This window comes from Arvicanthis niloticus, unplaced genomic scaffold (genome assembly GCF_011762505.2).
Source record: "Arvicanthis niloticus isolate mArvNil1 unplaced genomic scaffold, mArvNil1.pat.X pat_scaffold_302_arrow_ctg1, whole genome shotgun sequence".
Classification (NCBI taxonomy): Eukaryota; Metazoa; Chordata; class Mammalia; order Rodentia; family Muridae; genus Arvicanthis; species Arvicanthis niloticus.
In genome coordinates this window covers 46710-70386 of record NW_023045959.1, presented here as the reverse complement: position 1 = coordinate 70386, position 23677 = coordinate 46710, and the positions used below count along the sequence as shown (strand labels likewise).

Sequence of the window (23677 nt, the reverse complement as noted above, 5' to 3'; positions counted from 1 at the left end):
TGGGCAATAACCTGGTTGCAAACTGAGAGGAGCTAAGAAGAGGCAGAGGAGAAAATGAAGGGTGGTTTTTCAGGGTTCTTTTACAGCCTGCAGGTCAAAAGAATTTCATTCTTGAATCTTCTCTAGATTGAAATGGTAAGGCCCTCACATCTGGGGATAGTGTTTAGAGACAGGCCTCCTGTAGGTAGGCAGGGACAGATTTTGTCACTTGAGTAGAACTTTAGCATGCACTAAAGTGCAGGTAGAAAAAAGTCCCTGTCCTATGAGGACCCAGAGAATGGTAGCCTTTGTAAACCAGGAAGGGGTGTCACTGGGAATCCACTCATCTGTCACCTTCTGAGTCCTAATTGCAAATGCTTTTTCCTCTGGTCTCAGAGCAAAAGCTGAGGGCTTAATCCCACGATACATAAAGGGAAAAGAAACCCTGTACAAAGCCCATCCACACTCAGCAGCCCTAAAGAGATAAGGACATGCCTGAGCCTGTAAAACTAGCTTATCACAGACAAATAGACACCCTACTCTGCACAAAAGTCAGACACCAGAGAGACAAAATAGATTCTCTTTGAAATGGCAATGTTCCCTGGCTTACATCCTAGGAATATCATACACTTGTCATAACTGGTTGAAATAACAATTCTTTTTTATAGTCTTCTTATTGGATATTTTATTTATTCATATTTTAGATGTTGTCTTCTTTCCCCATTCCCCTCCCAGAAGTCCCCTATTCCATTCCTCTTCCTCCTGCTTCAGTGAGAGTATGCCCCCACCCATCCATCCACTCCCCCCTCCTTACCCTTGAATTCTTCCACACTGAGGCATCCAGCCTTTATAGAACCAAGGGCCTCCTCTCTCACTGGTTCCTGAGAGCTCTGCTTGTTTGGTATTACTGCACTTCCCATAGGGCCACAAACCCTTCATTTCCTTCAGTTCTCTCTCTCTCTCTCTCTCTCTCTCTCTCTCTCTCTCTCTCTCTCTCTTTTTTGGGGGGGGAATTGTTTTTTTTTTTTTTTTTTTTTTTTTGAGACAGGGTTTCTCTGTGTAGTCCTGGCTGTCCTAGAACTCACTCTGTAGACCAGGCTGGCCTCGAACTCAGAAATCCGCCTGCCTCTGCCTCCCAAGTGCTGGGATTAAAGGCATGTGCCACCACCGCCCAGCTTCAGTCCTCTCACTAAACTCCTCCACTGGGGTCTCCTTGATGAGTTCAATAGTTGGCTATGAGCATCTTCCTCTGTATATATGTCAGGCTCTGGCAGAGCCTCTCAGGAGACAGCTATATCAGGCTCCTGTCAGCGTGCAATTCCTGGCATCCACAACAGTGTCTGCCCTTGGTGATTGCACAGGGAATGGATCCCCAGGTGGGGCAGTCTCAGATGGCTCCTTCTTCAGTCTCTGCCATATAATTTGTCTCTATGTATTTCTCTATTGGATGTAGGATTGGTAAAGATCTTTTCCCAATCTGTTGGCTGACATTTTGTCCTATTGACAGTGTCCTTTGCCTTACAGAATCTTGGCAATTTATGAGGTCCCATTTGTCAATTCTTGATCTTAGAGCATATAAGCCATTGGTGTTCTGTTCAGGAACTTTCCCTCTATACCCATGTATTTAAGGCTCTTCTCCACTTTCTCTTGTATTAGTTTCAGTGTATCTGGGTTTATGTGGAGGTCTTTGATCCACTTGGACTTGACCTTTGTACAGAGAGATAAGAAAGTATCAATTTGCATTCTTCTACATGCTGACCTCCAGTTGAACCAGCACCATTTGTTGAAAATGCTGTCCTTTTTTCCACAGGATAGTTTTGCTTCTTTGTCAAATATCAAGTGACCATAGGTGTGTGGGCTCATTTCTGGGTCTTCAATCCTATTCCATTTGTCTTCCTGCCTGTCTCTGTACCAATACCATGCAGTTCATTAAACTTTTCATCCCATACAACTCAGGGATTTGTAGAGTGCAACTTTGGAACTTCAGTTCTATCCCATTTATCTTTTTCTTTTTCTGTACCAATACCAATGCAGTTGGTATTCTTAAAATAGGTTGCAAGTACTGAAAGAAATGAGTCAGGCTTAAAGCAGAAGCAAGAGGGTGGTGGGCTTGATTATTGGTGGTATAACAACTTTAATTACATTAATTGTTAGCAACACTGCTTCTGCAGTTGCTGTGACACAAGAAGTTAAGAAAACTACTTTTGTTAGTCACTTAGCAAAAAAGGTTACTAATGTATTGAATATACAAGACAATATAGATAGGTATTTAGATGAATGGACTGATGTTCTTTATCCTATTCAAATTGTTAAAAGGAGTTTCAGAATTTAGGGTAAGGAGACATTCTCGAGTGTCATGCCAAATACCATTGGATTCATGTTAGTTCTAAAATTGACAGTGGTAATCATTACAATTAGGAAGATGTTTCAAGACACTTGCATTGTATTTGGCATAATTCTAACACCTCTCTGGATGTTTTAACTTTATATAGTGAGATTATGGATTTCAAGAATGCTGCTGTGCTGAGTGTCAATGTGGTAGATACTGCAAATAAAATTTCCCATGGCCTGAGGTCAGTATTTCTATTTTGGTCAAGCTTCAAGAATGGCATATATAGCTTGATCATGCTAGCCCTTTTGGTCCTTGGAATACTTTTATTCCTGCCCATCATATTAATGCTTGTCTTTAACAATATCAACATGTTGGCAGCCAAAGTATATGGCTTGAACCTGAAAATGGACCCTAAGAAAGAGTTATTAAATTGACAGGCTGGCAAGCCAAGGATGGGTAAGATTCTGCACAGAGCCTTACCAACCTAAGACAGAAGTGCATTGCTTTGAATAACACATATTCCCTGATGGGTAAGGAAGGCATTCTTGTCAGAATGACCTAAGACAGGTTCAGTCTTGTTAATGAAGTAAAACAGGAGGAGAGGTGGACAGCCTTTGGGGCTGCTTCGTAAGACTCTGATATGGGCCAAGAACAAGGAAATGGGCTGCTTGGCAGAAATATGACATTGGCCAGGGACAAGGAATTAGGCTTCAGGCAGGTGTGTGACATTAGGCTAAAACAAAGAAGTAATTTCAGGCAGGAATCTAAATCTTAGGCTAGAACAAGGAAGTAGGCTTCAGACATGAAAATGACTTTGGGCTAGGACAGGGAAGGTGGCTCAGATATTTTGGCCATCCTGATAAGCCCTTAGAAACAGTGATCACAAGAGTGTTCATGTAATTGTGTTTAATGCCTTGCTTGTTCTTTAGCTATTTGTGAGTATTGTCTTGCTTGTTCCTTGAATATTTGCATCTATCGTATTGCTAGATCCTCAACCTAGAACTGACCTTAATGCATGCATGGAATTAAAATGGCATAAAAGTAAAAGGGAAGAGAGGGATGGGATAGGGGGTCTAGGGAGGGGAAATGGGGAAAGGGGGAAAGGGGAAGACATCTGAAATGTAAATAAATAAAATAAATAATAAAAAAGGAAAAAAGAAAGAGAACTTCAGACAAATTTTGCTAATGAATAATAATGTAAAACACTCAATAAAATTCTCATAACCAAATCCAAGAACACATCAAAAAGATCATTCACCATCATCAAGTAGACTTCACCCTAGGGATTCAGAGGTGGTTCAATATATGACACAATCCATCAATGTAATCCAGTATATAAACAAACTCAAAGAAAAAAAATCACAAGATTTGTCTCATTAGATGCTGAAAAAGCCTTTAAGAAAATCCAACACCCCTTCATGTTAAAAGTCTTGGAGTGATCAGGAATTCAAGGCACATATCTAAACATAATAAAAGCAACATGGTAGATATTCCTTTTTGTTTCCTTTTTTCTTTTTTTTCCTTTTTTATTAGATATTTTATTTATACTTCAGATGCCATCCCCTTTCCCCATTCCCCCCCTTAGAAGACTCCTATCCTCTGCCCCCTCTTTCTTTTTGCAGATATACATTTTTTTAAAAATGTTAATCATGGGCTTTATAAGTTTGGTATTGCTCAATCAGAGGTGTAACCCACTACCCAACCTAGATATATCAACTATCTTTGACTGGTGGAGATACATTAACATCTGCCTCCCTGTCTTCCCCCTCTTTCTGTCTTTCATCACCTAGCTTCTCCTCTCCTTCTTCTCCTCCTCTTCTTACTCCTTCTCTTCCTCTCAGTACTCCTCCCACCTTAGCTCCTCCTACATATCACCCTTCCTTTTAAAATGAATATTTTCTCTCAAATTCTCTATAAATTCATATTATGAAAGAACATGATTTAAGTATAGAAACTCAAACCCAATCACCAAGATAGTTGTGATTGTAGAGTACTTTTTTTCCAATGTGGCCCAATACGAGAGAGAATGAACACTGTGAATGTAATTCTGACTGCTGGTTTTCACAGTTGTTCCTCTGCATTGCAGTTTACTAATGTTAGAGATGGGCATTTAGTTGGACTATGGGCAGGGTGGGGGTAGATGATATATAAAGGGAATTTCTTTGGTACTGTGTATAAGCATCATCTGTCAATAAAAAGCTGATGGCCAGATAAGCAAGGGAGGAAATAAAGGGTGGAACATCAGGCAGAGACAGAGAGAGAGAGAGAGAGAGAGAGAGAGAGAGAGAGAGAGAGAGAACTCAGAGAAACAATGAAGACCTACAGATTGACCTTGAACTCTGAGGAAGACAGAAACATGAATCTTAGGAGAGACAACCATCCATGTGTCAGACACAGACTAGAATAAACAGGTTGTATGAATTACAAGCTGGTTGGAGAATCAGCCAAAGCTTATGGCCTAGGCATCTTTTTATGAATAGGTCTAGAGTCCTATTCTGGGAACAAGGAGGCTGGGTAGAAAAGCTCCCAGTTACATTTTGTGATGACTTGGCCGCTCTCTGCAGAACACTTGTCCAAAATGAACCTCTTCCTTAAAAGGCCAGATGGATGGTTTGACATAATCAACATCCAGCTACAAAGGCCACTGAGATACTCTGCTGCCTGTAATTGCTAAACAACCTTCACTGCTCTGAGTGTTTTGTGCTCTGACCTCACAAAGAGCTACTGTGATGGAAGAATGAGGGCCCTCTGCATAAGACTGTGGACTGGACTGTTGTATTTGTCCATACAGAGCAGGGAGCTGATATTGGTGACCTGTGGGAGGGACTCCTCCAATACATATCTAGTTTGTCAATTTTTGGGTTGTTGGACCTCGCATCCTGTGTGCACCAGAGCACAGGGAACACTTACCCTCATGGCCAGCAACTCCAAAAAGAAGAATATGGAAAGTCAGTACAGAGTGCTTTTTACTCTTGGCCAAGGTTCCTTTGGCACTGTGAAACTGGCCTCGCACCTGAAAACCGAGGCGCTGGTTGCCATAAAAACGGTAGAGATTTGCAAGAAGAACATCAGGGGGATACATGCCGAAATATCAGCATTGGAGACACTGCACCATCCCAACATTATCTGCCTCTACCAGGTACTGGTAACATCAAGGCACGTTAACCTTATCACCGAATATATTCCGGGAGGAAGCTTGTATGAAATCATAGAGGAGGATGGCCCGATGCAGGAGGAGGAGGCAAAGAAAATATTCGGGCAGGTAGTGTCAGCTGTAAAGTACTGCCACAGCCTGGATCTTGTGCATCATGACATCAAGCCGCAGAATATACTAAGGGATGAGGACGGTAATGTAAAGCTGATAGACTTTGGTCTGGCCGTCACGTGCAGATCTGGCACATTACTGAAACGGCAGTGTGGGACCAAAAGCTGTTTCGCACCAGAGATTGTACTAAGGGTGCCATTTGATGGGAAAAAAGCTGATGTGTGGAGCCTGGGTGTGGTACTATTTTTCATTAACATTGGGCACTACCCCTTCAGAGGAAACACCATGAAGGAGATGGACGAAAACATCACAACAGGGACCTATGACATTCCATCTCACGTCTCTGGGCAGCTGGAAAACTTAATCCACCAATTGCTCACAGTTGCCCCAGAGATGAGGCCGTCCACTGAGAGAATTGAAAACCATCCCTGGGTGGTGAAGTGTGAGGTAGACATCCCGACTGAGACCGATCCAGATTATAACATCATAGACAGGCTCTGTGGCATGGGATTTGATGCCAATGAGATTATAGAATCCCTGGACAAGAGAAAGTACAATGAATCCATGGGGGCATATTTGATTCTAAAAGCACAGGCAGACAAGGGGCAAGAGCATGCATTTACAACTTCAGTCGAGACTATGGATCGGTGCCCTACACCACCCCCTTCACCAGCTGACCCCTCTATCTCTGGTCTTCCCTTAAAGAAAAGGACCAGTGAATCCAACTTTAGTCTCCTCCACATACAGCTCTCAGAAATGCACGTGCCTGTTGCCCTGACACCATCGGGACAGGACGTGGCCACAAGTGTCTCCATGCTTCCAGTTGCTCTACATTGTCCAGAGAAAAAGACCAGCAGCACTTCCACCTGTGCCCTCCATAACGGATCTGTGGCGGCCCCCAGTGTCTGCAACAACATACTGGAGGAGGAATTGCCTGTGCCACCTGAGCAACACTCTCATATACAAACATCTCCTCCTAAGAAGCCTGGGTGCTTCAAGAGACTCACCAGGAAAATCAGAGCAGGCCTATCAAGACTCTGTTGCTTCCCCTGTGCTCAAAAGACAAAGACCCCGAAAACATCCTCCAAAAAAGTGGCTCCCCTGAGAGAGGCAGGAGGCAGAACACAGTAAAGGGTAAGCAGGTATGGGAGGAGGCATCTCTGCTTTGTAATTTACTTTCTATGTCTTTATTCATGTCTCCCTGCTGGAAAAATCAGAGAAGTGTACGTTTCTGGGGTCTCTTGGGATGGTCAGATGTATTTCTATTCCAGCTGGATTAAACCCTGATCCTTGGCTTACCACCTCAGGAAGAAATCCTGTTGGAGAATGCCTAGGTGGTATCTGATACAACCCAACTAGCAGTAATCAGCAAGAGACTGTGGGTACAGCCTGGGTGAAAGGGGGCTTGTGGAGCTGTTGTTTATGAGAAATGTATTCAGATCGAGACTCTGCTTGGGGACCTAGTGTCTGGCAGAATGACCATGATCAAAGCGCAAAGGAACCATTTCAATGCCTCGCTACAATTCTGTTGGACAGGCAGAGTGTGCTGAGCCCTGTGAAGTCTGACATTGATGCTTGGATGGCTTCCTGGGGAAGCTGAGCTGGATACTCAGTTCCTGTGTATCCTGCAAGCCCTTTAGTGAGGATATGGTTCGCAGTATTCTACCAGAATCTCCATAGTAGCATTCATAGCCTGGGCATACAGCACCCATAAAAGCAAGGAAGGAGCAGAGATGGGAAGTGTCCTTCCACAGCTCTGTTCTTCACACTTTACCTATGCATTCAGCCCATGTGTTGTCTTGGGCAGCTCCTGTGCAGGCACAGAACATGCTGAGTGACACCATGTCAGCATCCCACCCTTGTGCATACATAGGATGTGCCTTCATGGCCTCTCATACTAACCAACCTCCCTTAGGTATCACTCTAAATTAAAACTCAACCAGCCTCTCAACTAGCTATCTTCCTGAGAGACCACCCTGGGAGGCTTGTTACATTGTATGCAGCTGACAGCAGGAGGCTTGGGGGACATAGAAAGTGGGCTTCAGGTGTGGGAGATCTAGTTGCCTCCAGAATGTGATCCAGCACCACATTCTTAAAGTGCTGCAGTTTAAGAAAGTCCAGGCTTCTGTCTACTGGGACAGTGTGGTGAGTCTGTGTGCTGGGCTGAAGGACCACACACTGAGGTTTAGAGAACACAGAGAGACACATAGTGCTTCTTCCATCACGGAGATCACTCAGCCTAGGTGTCCTGATTTCCTGTAGGAAGTGTGGGAGCAGGCACACAACACATCTGTTTCACTGAGCCCAAGAAACCTGCCAAACTTGTGAGTGAACCTCAAAGGCTTCCATGCCTGAGAAACAAGAATGGTTCCTAAGCATTCACCACATTTCTGAGCCTCAGTCTTCCATTTCTGAAGAGCCTGGAGGAAGGTGTCTTCTGATTTTCCAGAGGGTAGCCTTGTGACCTGTCACTTAATTTCCTTGGAATTTTGTTCCCAGAATGTGGGCTGTTTGGCATGGTAGGGCTCAGTGTCCTAGGCATCTAGCTTGCTCTGTGCTTTCTGGGCTGGGCCTGTCCATGTGCTCCGTCTACCATCTGTGTTCCAGTTCATTGCTGGAGCTAAGTCTTCTCTCATAGGCCCCACTTCATTCTTATTTAAGTGGAACCAGTCATCCAGTGTGAAATCAAGATCTGAGATTCAATCCCATGTTCTAGGCTGACTCTGTGTCAGGCTGTGATCAGTTACCCAGTCAGAAGACATTCACTAACCGTGTGCTGTGTGCCAAGCCTTCACTATGTGCTCGATCCAGGGATCTTTAGGCCTGAAGATGGACCTGTTTCCAAGCAACAGACATGCTGGCAGAGTCCAGGAAAATCAGGAAGACAAAAATGGTGGTGTAGGTCTACATGAAAACACCTATCATGGGAAGTTACCAGAGAGAATGCATGGTAGTTCAGGGAATCACAAGAGACACTTCTGTGAGGGCTACAGCAGTTCAGAGCCTGGGAGGGAAGAATAGAAGGCACAGAAGGTCATAGGGGAAGCCATGTGACATGCTGCCAGCCTGAATCCCTGGACATGATGGTGCCTTCTGACATCGCAACGGGGGTCCATCAAGGCCATTCCCTCTTCATGATTGCCATGAACACAGAGAGCAGTAGGTCCTGCTTGTTTGTGTACAGATGTGTGTTCTAGCTTGAAAAACATGTGCATAACTGTCCCTGAGGCAAGTCAAAAATAGTAACTTAAGGAATTTAGAGGCACAAATAACAATAGAGGCCATGAAGGGTGCTCTTTAATGGCTTCTCCACCAGGATTTCCTTGGCATGTTCCTTACTCCCAGCTGTGCTACCACCCAGACTGGCCTAAACACACACAGTCAGGCACTAATAATGAAAATGTCCTATAGACTCACTGTAAATCCGATAAGGACATATTCTCAACAGGATATTTTCATCCCGAATGACTTCAGCTTGACCAAAGTGTCAAAAAAGTATCCAACCTGGGAAGGGGAGCCAGATACTTGAGGGTGTACTCCAGGAACAGTAGATGACGTGACTTTCTCTCCTGTCATATTTTCACTCATGCATCTATAAGGTCTCTCAGCAGCTCACCCCATCAGTTTATCCACATATGTTAAGTATCTGGGATTCAATGCTACTGTCTTCATACACAGAGGATGATTACTTGAGTCACTCTGGAACCACAGTTCACACAGTGAATAGAGGTTCTGGACTTTCCCTATGCCAGAGTCATCGTGAGACAAAGCCCAATGGCACATGTGAGCTCTTTACTCTCACCAAACTAAAGGACATGGTGTTCCATTAGCTTCCTGACCTGCAACATGATAAAGTCCAATAGTCTATGGCCTCAACAAGATTTTTTAAAGGTTTATTTATTTACTTTATGTATATGAGTACACTGTCACTGTCTTCAGACACACCCGAAGAGGGTGTCAGATCCCATTACAGATGGTTGTGAGCCGCTATGTGGTTGCTGGGAGTTGAACTCAGGACCTCTGAAAGAGCAGTCAGTGCTCTTAACCACTGAGCCATCTCTCCAGGCCGTGCCTTGGTGATTCTTAATGCCCACGGCATGTCTCAAGTGCACTTTTTAGTCATTCACTAAAAGGAAAATGGTGCATAGCTTCTCCCATCTCCGCACTTGCTCCAGTGGCCTTCCCTCCTGAGCACTTTGCTTCTTATCCTAGTTGTCATCTACCCAGTTTAGGTCTTTCATTCAGTAAGAGGTTCTCAGAGAAGGTGACCCTGCCATTGCCATGGCACCTGGGCTTAAGTTCGCATTGCATCTAATGCCTTTCTGTTTTTCAGCTTCTCCTCTACAGATGAGGGTGCTGTGCTACAGAAGCTTGTGCCTGTGAAGCTGGGAAGGACATGGATCCCTGACTATGAGCACAGTGGTTCCTTGTTGCTGAAGGTAACATCTCAAGATAACAGCACTGAATAGAAACACAAAGTAAAATTCTCCTACCTGAACAAGGTATGCAGAAAAGAGGTGAGGCTGTCAGTGTCCAGAGGGAATCCAACGTGATGATCTGGTACATGCTGAGGGATAATGGTCAATGCTGAGCAACCTCAAAGTCTCCCTGCAGTTCAGAAGGACACCAAGGCCTGAGCTCTGTGGTTGCTGTATCAGTGTGGAGCATCTGCCCAGAATGGACACCAGCATCTGTAGATGAGGGAGAGATTGAATTCTCACACATTTGTTCTGTATACACAACCAGTAAAACAGCAACCAATCCACTAATGAGGTGTATACACCGTGGTACAGAATTCTCCACAGAGATTCCATGCAAAAGAACAGTGCCTCTTTGGTAGTCGCCCAAACCATCAGATAAACAGGCAAGAAGACCTCAGCCGATAGCTTCAATCCCTGTACCCCAAGAACAAGTAACATGCATATTCATAGAACTCATGAGCTGGTCCTTGTTTCTCTTCCTTCTGTCATTCCTATCTCCTATCAAGGTGAAAACATTTCCTTCCCATGCCCAGAATTGAATCTTGTTCCACAACTCAAGGAATATAGTTGAAGAGAGGAACTGAAATTCTCTTTCCTCATATGTCTGTAAGGACATGCAGAATGGACAGCCTCTGGAAGATCTGTCCCAGCTGCAGGATGTCCTGGGCAGCTGTGCTGTCCTTATCTACTGCAGATGCACTGAAGCCAATAGACTATCCTCTGACCAGGCCATTCTGCCCTTGACACTGATGTGATGATTCCCATACCTCCATATGAACACACCCAACCTGCCCCAACAGTGTGCTGCTCTCAGTATTGGGACACTAAACACAGGAGGACTTGAGTCACCTTGTAATGCTGCCAAAAACAAAAAACCTCAGGCCTTGAAGGAATGGACCTTCAAGTTTTGAGAGCAGAGTATGACTCCTGGATCTGAGTCAACACCAACACCCAGGAATCCAGAAGGTTTCTGTGGTGGATGCGTATATCTACTGACAGAAAATGGTAAGTACTGGGTACACTCACTCTGTATTGGTGCACATAGAACAAAATAGACTTGTCTCCCTGGACATCGGGGCTCAAATGAGAAAAACAGCATGCATGGGCTTCTCCATTTAGGAAAGGGGGTGGGGTGCTAGCAAACAATGTATATATCCTGATCACTTAAAAGACATGCAATTTGAAAGGGAACCTCTAAAGCTTGAATCACTGTGAGAGACATGCTGTCTGCTAGTGCTAGAATCCTCCTGAGAGGAGAATTTTAGAAGGGAGGGGAGGCTCAGAGCATGCAAGTATCCTGACCTCTTGAAGGTTGCCCAGTATGACAGGGGACCTCTAAGGCCTGAATCACTGTAAAACATGCTATCTGCCAGTACCAAAATCCTTCCTGAGAGCAGAATACACTACCAACCCAACAGAGCCCAAAGAAATGATAAGTAAGATGACAGGTTTTCTGGTGTCCTGTAACACCAAAAGGAGCCCTAAGGCTCACCTCCTCCTATACTCAAACGTAACCCACATCAGTGCAAGTCACTCCAGGGCAACTGCTACTGTTCCAGAATTCCTGCAGACAGGAAAGCTAAGGAGCCCTCCTCTTCCCTGCTGTCTTTGTCTTCTCAGGAAGCTTGAACACTTAAGTCCCTGCAGACTTCTTAACCTGCCCAGAACTCCCTGATCATCCAGTGTTCCAGGACTCTCCAAGTCTTAGGAAAGAGAAGACTACAGACATTTGCAACTCTGATCATCTATAACTGAGCTTACAATGCTCAAACACAAAGAGTCTGTAGTGTCACCATCTCCTGCAGAAGCACCTGTCCTGGTAGACTATCCTCTAACCAGGATACTCTACTCTTCAAAACGGTATCATGTGATATCCTCATCTGATAATTTCTCTGTCTCCATAAGACACACCCAGCCTGGCCTTACAAGGTGCTATTGTCACTGAGGTGACAGTAAGGAAAGGAGAAATTTGACAGTGAAAAGCTGCATGCAAAAATGACGGGAGGTCCAGCTGTACCTGGAAGCTACATGGTGCAACCTTTGATCGTCTCTTCAGACTTTCATTGTATGTTGGTGTCTCCCTAGTGACAGCCCTGTCACCAAAACATAACAACCTCTTTCTGAATAACCCTCAGCATTGCCTCTCAATCTAGAGACTTGACAAGCCTAAAGGAGGGCCTCTACAAATCTGTCAGTGGATGCCCCCAGAACACTGCACTGAATTTTTTTTAGGATTGTGCTCTACCTATGGGGTGTCTGACAGAGCTGGATTCCCAGTTCTTGCCATGCAGTCTATTCCTCACTTCCTCATCTGTGCCTGCTCCAGTAATCCTATAGCACCATGGAGGCCATTGTTCCCTTCAGAGGCTGAACTTCATTCTTATCCACAAGGAGTTGGGGTGAAGATTGGCTCTGAGATGTCACCCCAGCTTATAGAATGTCTCAGTGAAGTGGTTTCATCTGTGCTTCAGTCAGTTGCCATTCTATAAGGGTGGTGATGTGCAAAGTCCTCACTAGGTGCGGGATCCCAGGATCATTGGTGTGATGGACAAGCTCTGTACATGGAGCTGACACTCTGGCAGAATCCAGGCATTCAGGAACATAAAGATGGTGAGGTAAGTCCACATTAAAACAGGTAAAAATGGTAATGAAACTGAGAGCTTCCAGCCTAGTACAGGTTGTTGGGAAACACACTCCCTGAGAAGACAGCTCTGCTGGGGTGAGCCAGGGAAGAAAGTAGGCATGAGACAGAGGGCCATGAGAGCCACCATGGGACAGGCAGCCATCATGAATGACAGGACCTGACAAGTGCCTGTGAGGGTCTGATTTGTATGGACACTATAACAGAAATTTATTGTAATTCATCTCTTGGTAAAATAGTGTTCTCCACTCAGATCTCAATCCCTAAGAGTGTTGGGTGTCACAACATACCAAAAGGCGGAAAGGTACCCTCCTTTTAGGATGGTGATGGGAATGTTAGAAAATGAGGAGGCAGTCTTGATAGGGGGATAATGTTAGAATCCCAGAAACAAGAGGCCATGTTCCTGGATGGGGCTCCACCATTCTTCACACATGCATGTTGAGTTTCTAAGCAGGAAATGGTTGCAGATGAAAACTGTCACCATGAGGGTTCCTGGACCTCAATTTTCCCTCAGCACTTTAGCCTTCTCTCTCTTACATGCTACCACTCAGTCTTCTTGGGAATACCCTGTCACTGTCCAGGATTATTCTTAACTTTGAAAATAAGACACTGAGTGGTCCAGGTAGGAAGAGCTACCTGAATCCTCTGTGGTCTGACCTTCAATCACTGTTCTCTTCCGATGTCTGTGGCTATGATTCTGAATTTCAGTAAGCAGTAAACAATCCCGAGGCTTTCCTGACAGGAGCAACACAGGTTGCAGGCAAATCCAGAAGCTGTGCACCAAGTCCTTCCCTGTTTGTGGCTGCTGAGGACATTCTGAAAAGAAAGTCAGAACCTGATATTTCACTAAAGGCACAACCTCTTGAATTCTCTCATTTTGAACTGTAGTTGTAGCTAATGCTGCTGCTGATCCAAAAATCTAGTTCAATATGTGAAAATATAAGCTTCCAACATCCAACATGGAGCATTCTGTCTCAGAGACGACAGGGTGTACACTTGAAAAAAAAAACCCTGTGAGAAAGATGTAGAGGTCTCATGTTGCTTTCTCACTATGTGCTTGATTTCAACTCACTACCCAATGTTCCTTCAGTCACAGCCCCAAATTAGTAGTAGCTCTAAGATGGATAGAGCCCTTAAGTGCTGATAGGGACTGAGGGATCCCTGGGTGGCATGTGCCATGCAGAGACTCTTCAGGATCTTCTTCCAGGGCTTATCCCTCTTCATTCTTTGAACATCTTGAGGTACGAATGATTACCTTGAACAGGCTGACACTCACTGCTCAGTTAGCAGACCTCCCTGCCACTTCAGGAAAGTTCTCCCACACTGTTTGACCTCTGGGTTCCACCTACTTTTCAATAAGTATTCACTGTGGTCAAAGAGGAACCCGAGTAACACAGTGCATTGAGTAGCTAGATTTCTGTAATGCCCAGAGAAAGCCCAAGATGGGGCCCCTGGGAACAGTCAGCTCTGTTTTTCTCAGCATCCTAGACTTTGTGATCAGTCATCAGCTTGGAAAGACAGTTTATTGTACTTCCATCTTCAGTTGCTAAGTCTTTTCTGAATGGCATTTCTATAGTGTTGGCATGCTTCTCTAGGAACATGGGAATATCCTGTAATTTTCTATCATCTGTGCACTCTCTCTGCTGTCCTCTCTTTCTGTGCACTTAACCCCTGTGACTCTCTTTGTGAGGAGCTCATCCTCTGGTCCGTTCACACATTTTCTTCTCTAGATTTTCAGTTCAGTGTCAGGACATCAGGAAGCTATGGGCTGGATAATGACCAAGGTTCTGGGGACTCTATCCTCATGCATGGTATTCCATTCTCTCACTTCTCTCTTGCATGTCTTGGTGCTTTCCCATAACAGGCTGCTGAATATGGTCAGCTGGAAGGCCAAGGGCCTCGTTTCTGCCAAATAGGATGACACCAACAATAAGTCATTCGACCTCATCAGCATCATCACAAGCAAATGTAGTATGGAGGACTGGTAAAAACAGCATAGATGTCTCCAGTGTCTGTTTGTCACCATTAAGGGTGATGTAAGTCATTCATTTAAATGCCTAGACCTAGAATTCCTCTGCAAGTTGGGACTTGGGAAGGGGCCACGTGCAGAGGTGCTGGCAGTTCCTGTCACTGGTTATTCCTTAAATGTGAGGAATCTGTGTATCCAGTTGTTAAAGAGTGCCCTCTTCCCTAGCTCTTCACCCATGCTTCAGCAAGGATGCTGTTCACTGATTTTCTCTCAGTGGAATGGTGGAACCAGGGAAGCAAGGACAGTATCACAGGCTTCCTCTTAATATGAGCTTCCTAGAAGGTCCTTAGTGGAGGGATGTGCAGGGTCTCTGAAACTCCTCTTTGCTGTCATCTGACACATGGCATGCACTGAGACCGGTCTCTCTGACCCTGGACAGAACTCTCTGAAGGCAGTTATTACATTATGACTGGAGATCAGACATTCAGAGGAAGTGAGGCACTGTGCCCGTGGTCCCACTGAGTGTGAGTTGGGAGGGAGCCCAGTTTGAAAATTTTGACTGACTAAGGGAACCATCAGATATGTTCCATTGTTGCACCTGGGTTATTTTACAGTCAGTGTGATTATCTGAAACAAAACCTTTTTAGTTTCATTTCCATCACAGTGACTTGACACTTCCAGGATATACTGCATCCCCACAGTGAAGCCAAGGCACACAGGCAAAGAAGCTACCCATGTCATATCCACAGTCAAGAACAGAGGGAAATAAATGCTTGCATGTAAGCTTTCTTTCTTGTGCTCCTCGAGAGCTCTCTGTTCTTATCCAGTCTGGGACACAAGTCTAGGGAATGGCACTGCCCAAACTGTTGTGGCTTCCCATGTCATTTAAGGTAATCAAATCAGTCCTCTACAGACGTGTTCAGGGAAAACTTTATTTAGAAGATTCTTCTGTGAAGACTCTCCTCCAGGTCACTGCTCCTGCACAGCTTGAGGGTTCAAATGAAAGAACATGAATTGCTCCCAGTGGCCACCACATCTCCCAGCACTGAAAATTCTCAGACTCATGACTAGAGGCTTCAGCTTCTCATTTTACCTAGCCTCAAAGCTGATATCTTGTAGTGTGTCCTGCCTGACCTCTCAGATTCTCCTCACATTATACATGACAGTGTTTTTACTTAGCCATCAGCTCATCCTGGGATGTCTCTGCTGTGTCCTCAACTGATGCTTTCCAGACATAGATTACTATTTCACAGCAGACTTCTTTGCCTTCAGGTTGATCCCTTTTTCTGTTTCCTCTGCAAGATCCTTTTCCAGGTGTGGAACCCCTCCCTCCAAGAGATGTTAGCCAATGATCAGCCTTTCATTTTCCTTCTGCTAGCCTGCACTTCTTTGAGTAGGTCCAATTCCGTGCTAGTAGGTATGTATGAGGCTTACAGATCTTGCCTAATTTTCAGTTGGTATGGTTCTGAAAGCATGTAACCTTGCAAATATTTTAAATTGTTTTACATATTTACTCACTTACATACCAATTTGGTATCTCTTCTCCTCTATTCTCTCCTGTTTTCTGATTCTCTATTTCTATATCTCTTACTCCTGCTTGTCTATGTCTCTGCATCTGTAACTAACTGGCACCCTACTGTTCTCTTTCTCTTTGCTTTTTTACCTCTTAGTCTCTGTCTCTCTCTCTCCCTGTAATTGTGTATGTGTGGGAAGCTGTCATTCATATTTTCTGGGTAGCCAGTAGAGGTCAGAGGATAACTTGGTGAAATACCTAGGGACCATTGGATATTTTAGGAAAACCTCAAGGATCTGAGGCAGTGCCCGTACATGCAGGAGAAGTATCTGACTATTCTGGGAAGTGGGAGACATAGCCTTTGAACAAATAGGTGCTGTTCTCTTTCCTTGGGTGCCAATCAGGACAACCAGATCTTATCTGTCCCACAGAATTGCCTTGGTTGTAGTTCTGGTTTTCTGGTTTTCTGGTTGTTGTTTTGTTTTCGTTTTGTGTGTGTGTGTCTGTGTGTGTGTGTGTGTGTGTGTGTGTGTGTGTGTGTGTGTATAATCGACCTCTTAGCTAGGTACTCTAAGTTAAGACTTGTTGAATCTTAGCATCCTATTTCATGTTCCCCTGTTCTTTCTGCCTAATTTTAGTTTTCCAGAACTTTCTGTGACTATGACAGTATGTCTGTAACACTTTAGGATGGACAAGCCAATATTAGGATTACTAAAAAATCTTCACAGTCCTACACCACAAAAGATACATCATGTTTTTGCAGTTAGCATGACTCTTGACATGTTGCACTCAGAGGGTCACCACAAATCCACAGACCAAGATACAGAGCACCCTTAATTTAGTGTTTCTTTCATCTCATATTAAAGACAGAACTAAAGTTCACTGTGGACCTCATCTTTTAGATGATCACTGTGATAATGTAGCTTTTGATGCTAAGACACTGGGATATCAAACATGCATGAGAGGAAAGGTCTCAAAGTTGACGTGACTCCTACAGCTCAAACCATGCATACCTGATGTCCTCAGGTTCTGTTCTCAGGGGGCAGCATTGGGAAATATCTATATTGTGTAAAAGGAAACTCCCAAACACTCTTAAGTCACTGCACCTAGAGCAAAGGCTTTGATGACACCACACCCTAAAGCAAGTGAGGTTGGAAACATGGTTGCCTATGACTAGTCTTACCACTCCTGCTGCAGCTGTTGTGAGGGATGTACCCTGTACACCTGTATCTAACACCATCCTGGTATGAGTTAGATACTCTTGCTGGAATCACAACCCAAGGCATCTAAATTGTTGATATATGGAAGGACAGTGCATTTACTGTGTTTTGGTAAATGTACTCATGTCTGTCTGTAAGAGAAATAAATGATATACTTTGTCCTTCTGAGAAATGGGAAACCAGGCTCAGGAAGGTCTCTCATGAGTATGATTGCTCTGACAACACAGAAACCCATCGAGGCTCACAGAAAAAAGGCACATTTGAAGCCCTGCTTGACGGGTCCTAGACCAAGGATCTCTCCTTCCTCCTGGCTTCTTTTGTAACACAGTCTCCCCCTCAGACACAGCCATTTCAGTCATTCTTACAGCCATCACCTTGGCACACAGTCTAGATGTCAGCCAACTCTTATACCTCTCCCTTTGTGTAACATGGGAAGGTGGTGGCCATGTCCAGTGTCCTAACAGTTCTAGAGTAAGATGGTTTCACTGCACATTTAGATCTGTCACAGAAGGCTGTGCTGTTGTGTAACATGGGCAGATGTTGGCCATGTCCAGTGTCCTAAGAGCTCTACAGTGACCTCACTTCAGTACACAGCCAGTCCTCTCAGAGAAGGCTCAGTTTTGAGCCATGCATGAATCTTCTTCCTTTTGTATGCTTTTCTTGTAAAGTAGACTAGAAAATGTTATCTGAGGATATCCTTCCACCTTACAAGTCTTCACAGCTCCTCCATCATGTCCTTGGCATTTTGAGGTGAGCTAGTTCATCAATTTCACCCATTGCACAGAGCAGCAAAGTCTCACCCCATTCTTTCCTGACCTTAATCACATCTTGCCTGGAAACTATTCAGAGGACTTAATCCACCTCTCAGTTGTCTGAGGTCCAGATGATGAACTGTGACTTGGAGGGAAAGCAGAGGTGAAAGATCCTCTCTTGAGCAATCTCAGAGAGTTTTATCTATTCAGACCCACACAGAGGGAGAGCATGACTGCAAACTGGCCTTGGTGAGCACTATATCCTCAAGGGACATGAAGCAGAGATGTTGAGATTCCTCTAAAGATCCAGTGGACCTCTCTCTCAGAGAGGAGTGATGTGTCTTTTTAAATCTTAAGGAGAGATGGTCTCTTTCTCCCACACATATGAGCTGGGTTTATTACTGATCATGCTGGGAGATGAGCATGTTCAATCTGAAGGTAGCCTGTTTTGTGTGGCCTAACATGCAGCCATGGATCACCTGTGTGATTCTTTCTGCTGCCTGCAAAGCCCAGGCTCTTCCAAGTTTAACATAGGAAGCCATTGTGCTACAGGCCAGGGAGGTCTCTGATTCAGAAGGGCCTCCTTTGCCTGCACATTCTGGCCACATGCCAACCATGCTCTCTGGCTTCACAGAATCCTGTGGTGTTCTTTAAGGTTTCCCAGTCATTTTTGAGAACTCCATCTGCTGGTGATTAGCACTTCCTGTGGAGTGTGCCACTTGAAAAGCCGTCTGCTCTTATTATTTTCCTTGAATCAAGTTCCTGTTCTGAAACTCTACAGACAAGATGTATTCAGAAAAGTTTCAATGCTGTTGTACCGATCTATTAGGCCATCAAGGTCCTGCTCAACCCTGACAAGTTATCTCATCCCCAAGATTTTCTCTGTCTTTCTAGTATTTGGTGACTTGCATCTGGCCCATGTTTCCTAGGGATGATCCCTTCTGGTTTCTATCAGTGACCCTGCAGCTTTGAACTGGAAGACTCTCTCATTTTTCTCAGGTGGTTGTTGGGTAAACCATCTTCCTCATCTTGTCTGATGTTCAGTTAACCATTTGAAAATAGCTTGCAAGAAAACATTGAAAAGACCACTTGCAAAGTTTCTTTAAAGCTTAATTGTCAAGGAAACTAACAGACATGAGACAGAAGTGGGTCAAGAGAAACATAGTAAACTGCGAAATCCAATCAAATTCCCAGCAATATGTTCAACTGGGTGATGCACAAGAGTGTGTTTAAACTTTAGAGAACTCATTTGGTACAGAGGATCCTAAACAGTCCTTTTCAAATGGTAAGGCTCAGGGCTGGTTGTGCAGAGTTCAAAGAATTCCATTTTCAGGTTTCAGGTTTACCCAAGGCTGAAAGACAAATCTCCTGATAACCTTTTACATTCTAACAAGATAACAACCAGCTGCCACCACTAGCTGTACTGAATGATACTTTGCTTGTAGCTAAAGTGTCATCCTTTAGGCTGTTAGCTTCTATTCTCTTATGTGTGCTTGCTGCTACTTGGCTCTCTTCTTTGCAGTACCAATCTTACCCACCAATCTGGGACATTACAGAGGCTGGATGATGGTACAATGAGAGGTCTGTTGGCAGAAGGGCTAAATAGAAGCTGAGTGAGTTGTAGGGTTTCCTGAGTTCAAGGAACCTGAGCAGAGTGAGGGAGGACAGGTACCTACTGTCTAGAATCAGGGGACCGGCTTTAGCCATATTCTGCTCTACTGTGGAAGACAGCACAGGATAAGAACCACATCCTTAGCTGGCTTGCACTTCACTACACTCTCACAGCTTTTCAACTTAGACAGTATTTGCTTATATAAGGTACACTCCAGTGTTATAAGCTCCTATCTATGGTTTGGTGGATGAGTTAAGATGCTGAATGGATACTGTTTGGTACACCATTCTGTGCCTCCATTTTGAGCCCTGCCTTTGATATCACCATGTCTTGTGTTCCCTCCAGAGTTTATCTCAGCATTTATCATCATGAAAAAACTTCCAGTGAGCTCTGAGAATTCATTTTCCAGAAAATTGGATGTCCATGGATGATAATGACATCTCTGGGCCCTCAAAAGCCAATCATGATGGAGGGTAGAACTCTGTCAGTCATTGGAGCAATGAGTCTCTGCTGGGCAAGTTGAGCTGCTTCCAGGCAACTTTTATCAAAATGTAACAAGATGATCTTGACCCTTGACTCTTAAGTAAGTGTTCAAAATGGTTCTTGTACACCCCATTTGCACAACGGAGGTAAGAAGTCTACTGAAGTCTTTTGTGGCTTTTGGACCCTGCTAGTTTGTTTAGCAATGTAGTGGTCTGGGAGGTCATCTCTGAACAGTGGCGTATCTGTAGTGTCTCACTATGTCTTCATAATGCTCCCATGTGACTGGGAAATGGAGAGGACACAGACATATTAAAATGAAATCTTCTGCTGTATGAATTTGGGGCTATGCCCAGTAGAGTGGGCACTCATCAGAAGTAACATTTGGACATTTTTTTCAGCTATGCAGGAAGAACCATTTGGCTGTCACCCTCACTCCTGGATGTGTTTATATATGCATCCCAGCCCCTGAGGTGTTGAGTCTCCAGGGGAAAACTTTCCGTGTGGTCACTGCAGTAGCTATGTGTGGGTCTCTTTGCTTGCCTTCTGTACATGGACAACACAGGTGATGTTTTCTGTAACTGGGTATATGATCCCTGAAGGTCAAGTTGTGTCTCTTTCCCCTCAGAGTACCCAGGCTCCTCACATTCTCTGTGCTCACTTACCCCATTCTTGAAGCTCTTTAACATCTCCTCCTTAGTCATTGAGTGACCTTGCAGTTCTCATGAGAATACCCCTGACTGGATGTTTCCATTCTTAGTCCCATTGTAGGAAGGAGAACAAAGCCTGAAGATGTCATGCTGTTCACCAGTTCAGGCAGTGCAGGAGAAGAGCCTGCAACTAACACCAGAACCTCTGAGTGCTAGGACCCTGACACTTTCCACAGGGTTTCTAGGATGCCTCTAGGTAGGCAGTGTGGCACAAGTTAACTCTTTCCAAATAGCCTGACTGACATAGTGGAGAGACAGCCCACAAATCCCTGTCTCCATCTCCTTCAGCTCTTGCAGGTCTCCTTGGCTAACACCTCAGAGAGATTCTGATTCTTCTGACAGGAGAGCTCCAACAAAAAGCTCAGAATTCAGGTTAGAGGGACAAGTATAGCCATGAGGGTTTTCATATGTATTGGTGGAGTGCTAGGATGTCTGCTAGGTACAAAGACTGCTGGGAGAGAGCTGGGAACTCATCTTTTGCAAGAAAGCCACTCTCCTCTCAACTTACACAAGCTCCTTCATTTTTTCTCCATATTCAGCCTCTTGACACTGAACAGATTGTTCAAGATGATGAGCCCAGGCTTAGAAGATGGACTCCAGCCAAGAAGCCTGGCCACTGTAAGGATCAGCCACATCTTTAGGAAATGCATGGAAAACATCTATGCATCCCAGCGTGCATAGATGGAGAAAAGTGCAAAGACCAGAGTTTCATGAGGCATTCCAGGATACAGAGAGCCTGACAGACTCAGGTCAGAGGTTACCTCTGCATCCTAGGAGAGGAAGAAGGCCCCACTCCACAGAAGAAGCCTGTTGCTGATGCTGTTGCAACTAGAACTATGAATGTGAGACTTGTGTCTCTGTGGACTCTGGGTTTGGGCATCTTGTGCCCAGGTGTCCACAGTTGTCCTCTCATACCTCATTTGGTAGAACTTTGTAAGTCTTAACATTGAGCGTGTCATGTGCATGATGGTATCCCATGAGATACATAGGCTAAGAAAGATTTATATCCCTTCAAGGGGATGGAACTAAACTTTACTAACAGTTGACATTAAAAGTGCTGTTCTGTACTTTGTGGTCATTGACCCTTTTCACTGTAATTGTCAGCTTGCCCACCTGGAAGAGCAGGCCTGACTCTGTATGGAGAATTCAGGTCAGGAATGTCACCAGGGACAGAGGAGTCAATGCTTGCCCTATGAAGGTACCGTACCTGATATCTTGTACTCTGACAGATCAAAGACAGGATGGATAGTTTGCCAATACATAAAGCATAGGCACAGGGCTGGCATAGAAGAATTAACTTGAAGGTACAGCACGTTAGAGAGTAAGGGAGGGCTGAGAATCAGAGGAAGTGTAGGACACACACTGAGATCATGTGACAGGTAGCATGAGCTATGTGGCTGTGACAGCTGGATAAATGTGATTTCTTGCTCTGACTGAAGCAGATCCATGGCAGGGCCTGCCTGAGCCCTCCATTGCTACCTTTGTTTCCAGCTGCTTCTCTCTTGCAAGTCACAAGCTGTATGAAACACTACTCTTGGCTGCCAACATCACATGGGCTTTCTTTACATTATAGGAAGGGTATACAAGAATCTATCCTCCTCTTACCTAAGAGCTAGACTAGGGACAGGAGAACATCAGATCCCTAGAGCCAGTTCTGACTATTCCTATATTGTATCGGGGAAATAATTCAACATCCGAGTTCCTGCAATTAGAAGTCAAATTATACCTGTCAGTCCAAAGTATTACCAAGGATGATACTCTGGGAGTCATCTAAACTGGTCCTCTCCCTCAGCTCTTCCTTGTAAGGAGCCACAGTTAGTGGTGATAGCATCCGCCATTACAAGATGGAGCTGGCATCCTGCTCCCACAAAAGTAAACAACTAACTGCACAGGTGCAAAGAGGCGAAAGCGTGCCAAGCCACTGCCAATCCCGGGGCGTAATAAGGGGTGATGAGTGAACAGCCAATCAGAAGTGAACACGCCACTCTAGGGTGTATATAAGCAGTGCCTCATCCAGGCTCGGGGTCTTCTGCTTTACCTGGTACGAGAATAAAGCCTCGTTGTGGTAACTACCCTAACACTGCCTCACATGTCTCTTTTGAGGGTGTAGGGGACTTAGGAGGCACGTGGAATACTTCCTGCTGGCTATTTCTTGGTCAGTCAGTTTCTCTGTGCTGTTGAAGAGCAGCAAAGGGCTTAGCAAGGACCTCAAAGTCACGCTAAGACTCTACCCTGCCCTGCTGCTCACACAGTGAGAGGCATTTAACATTTATTTGAGACCTTCTCAAGAGTACACACTTGGGCCCCACCACAAAGGAAGGTAGATTAAAGGTGACATGGGCTCAGGAGATTTGACACTGACTCAACAGTCCTTTTATAGTGAATATTTTACACACTACACTGGATCCCAAGGACCAGAGTCAGAGCCAGAGTGGCAGAATGTGTTGTGCAATTAATAGCCAGTGGCATCCTCAGTGGCAAGCCAAGCAGCTCTGGGGAAACCTCAAACCCAGACTGCTGGTCAGGGCCCAGATCCAGCAAGAAAAACTTCCAAAGAGAAAACTGTTCCCAACAGTATTACAGCTCAATAACACAGCTGCTCTCAGATAATTCTTGGTGAAATAACTCATGCACATTTTTTCCTTGTGGATAGGAACCTTATACATATTATGGGGTGTGCTGGGATCTAGGGAGAGTTGCTTCTTGTTGTCCCTATCTGAGGT

At 44.7% G+C, this 23677-nt stretch overlaps 1 protein-coding gene across 8 annotated transcripts; it reads left to right on the top strand.

The window, feature by feature from the left end:
- The first annotated feature begins 5098 nt into the window (after positions 1-5098).
- On the top strand, positions 5099-22020 carry LOC117701886 (putative sperm motility kinase W). Of its 8 annotated transcripts, none has more exons than XM_034493297.1 (9): positions 5099-6710; positions 9910-11062; positions 11678-12672; positions 14563-14734; positions 20110-20347; positions 20646-20809; positions 21016-21150; positions 21243-21326; positions 21494-22020. In XM_034493297.1, the coding sequence occupies exon 1, from the start codon at positions 5226-5228 to the stop codon at positions 6705-6707; it is 1482 nt and encodes a 493-aa protein (XP_034349188.1). In that variant the 5' UTR covers positions 5099-5225; the 3' UTR covers positions 6708-6710; positions 9910-11062; positions 11678-12672; positions 14563-14734; positions 20110-20347; positions 20646-20809; positions 21016-21150; positions 21243-21326; positions 21494-22020. The 8 variants fall into 8 exon arrangements, with proteins under 8 accessions (XP_034349188.1, XP_034349186.1, XP_034349187.1 ...); XM_034493295.1 differs by adding an exon at positions 15970-16084 and having other exon boundaries at positions 20110-20809; positions 21005-21150; XM_034493296.1 differs by having other exon boundaries at positions 20110-20809.
- The last annotated feature ends 1657 nt before the right edge of the window (positions 22021-23677 follow it).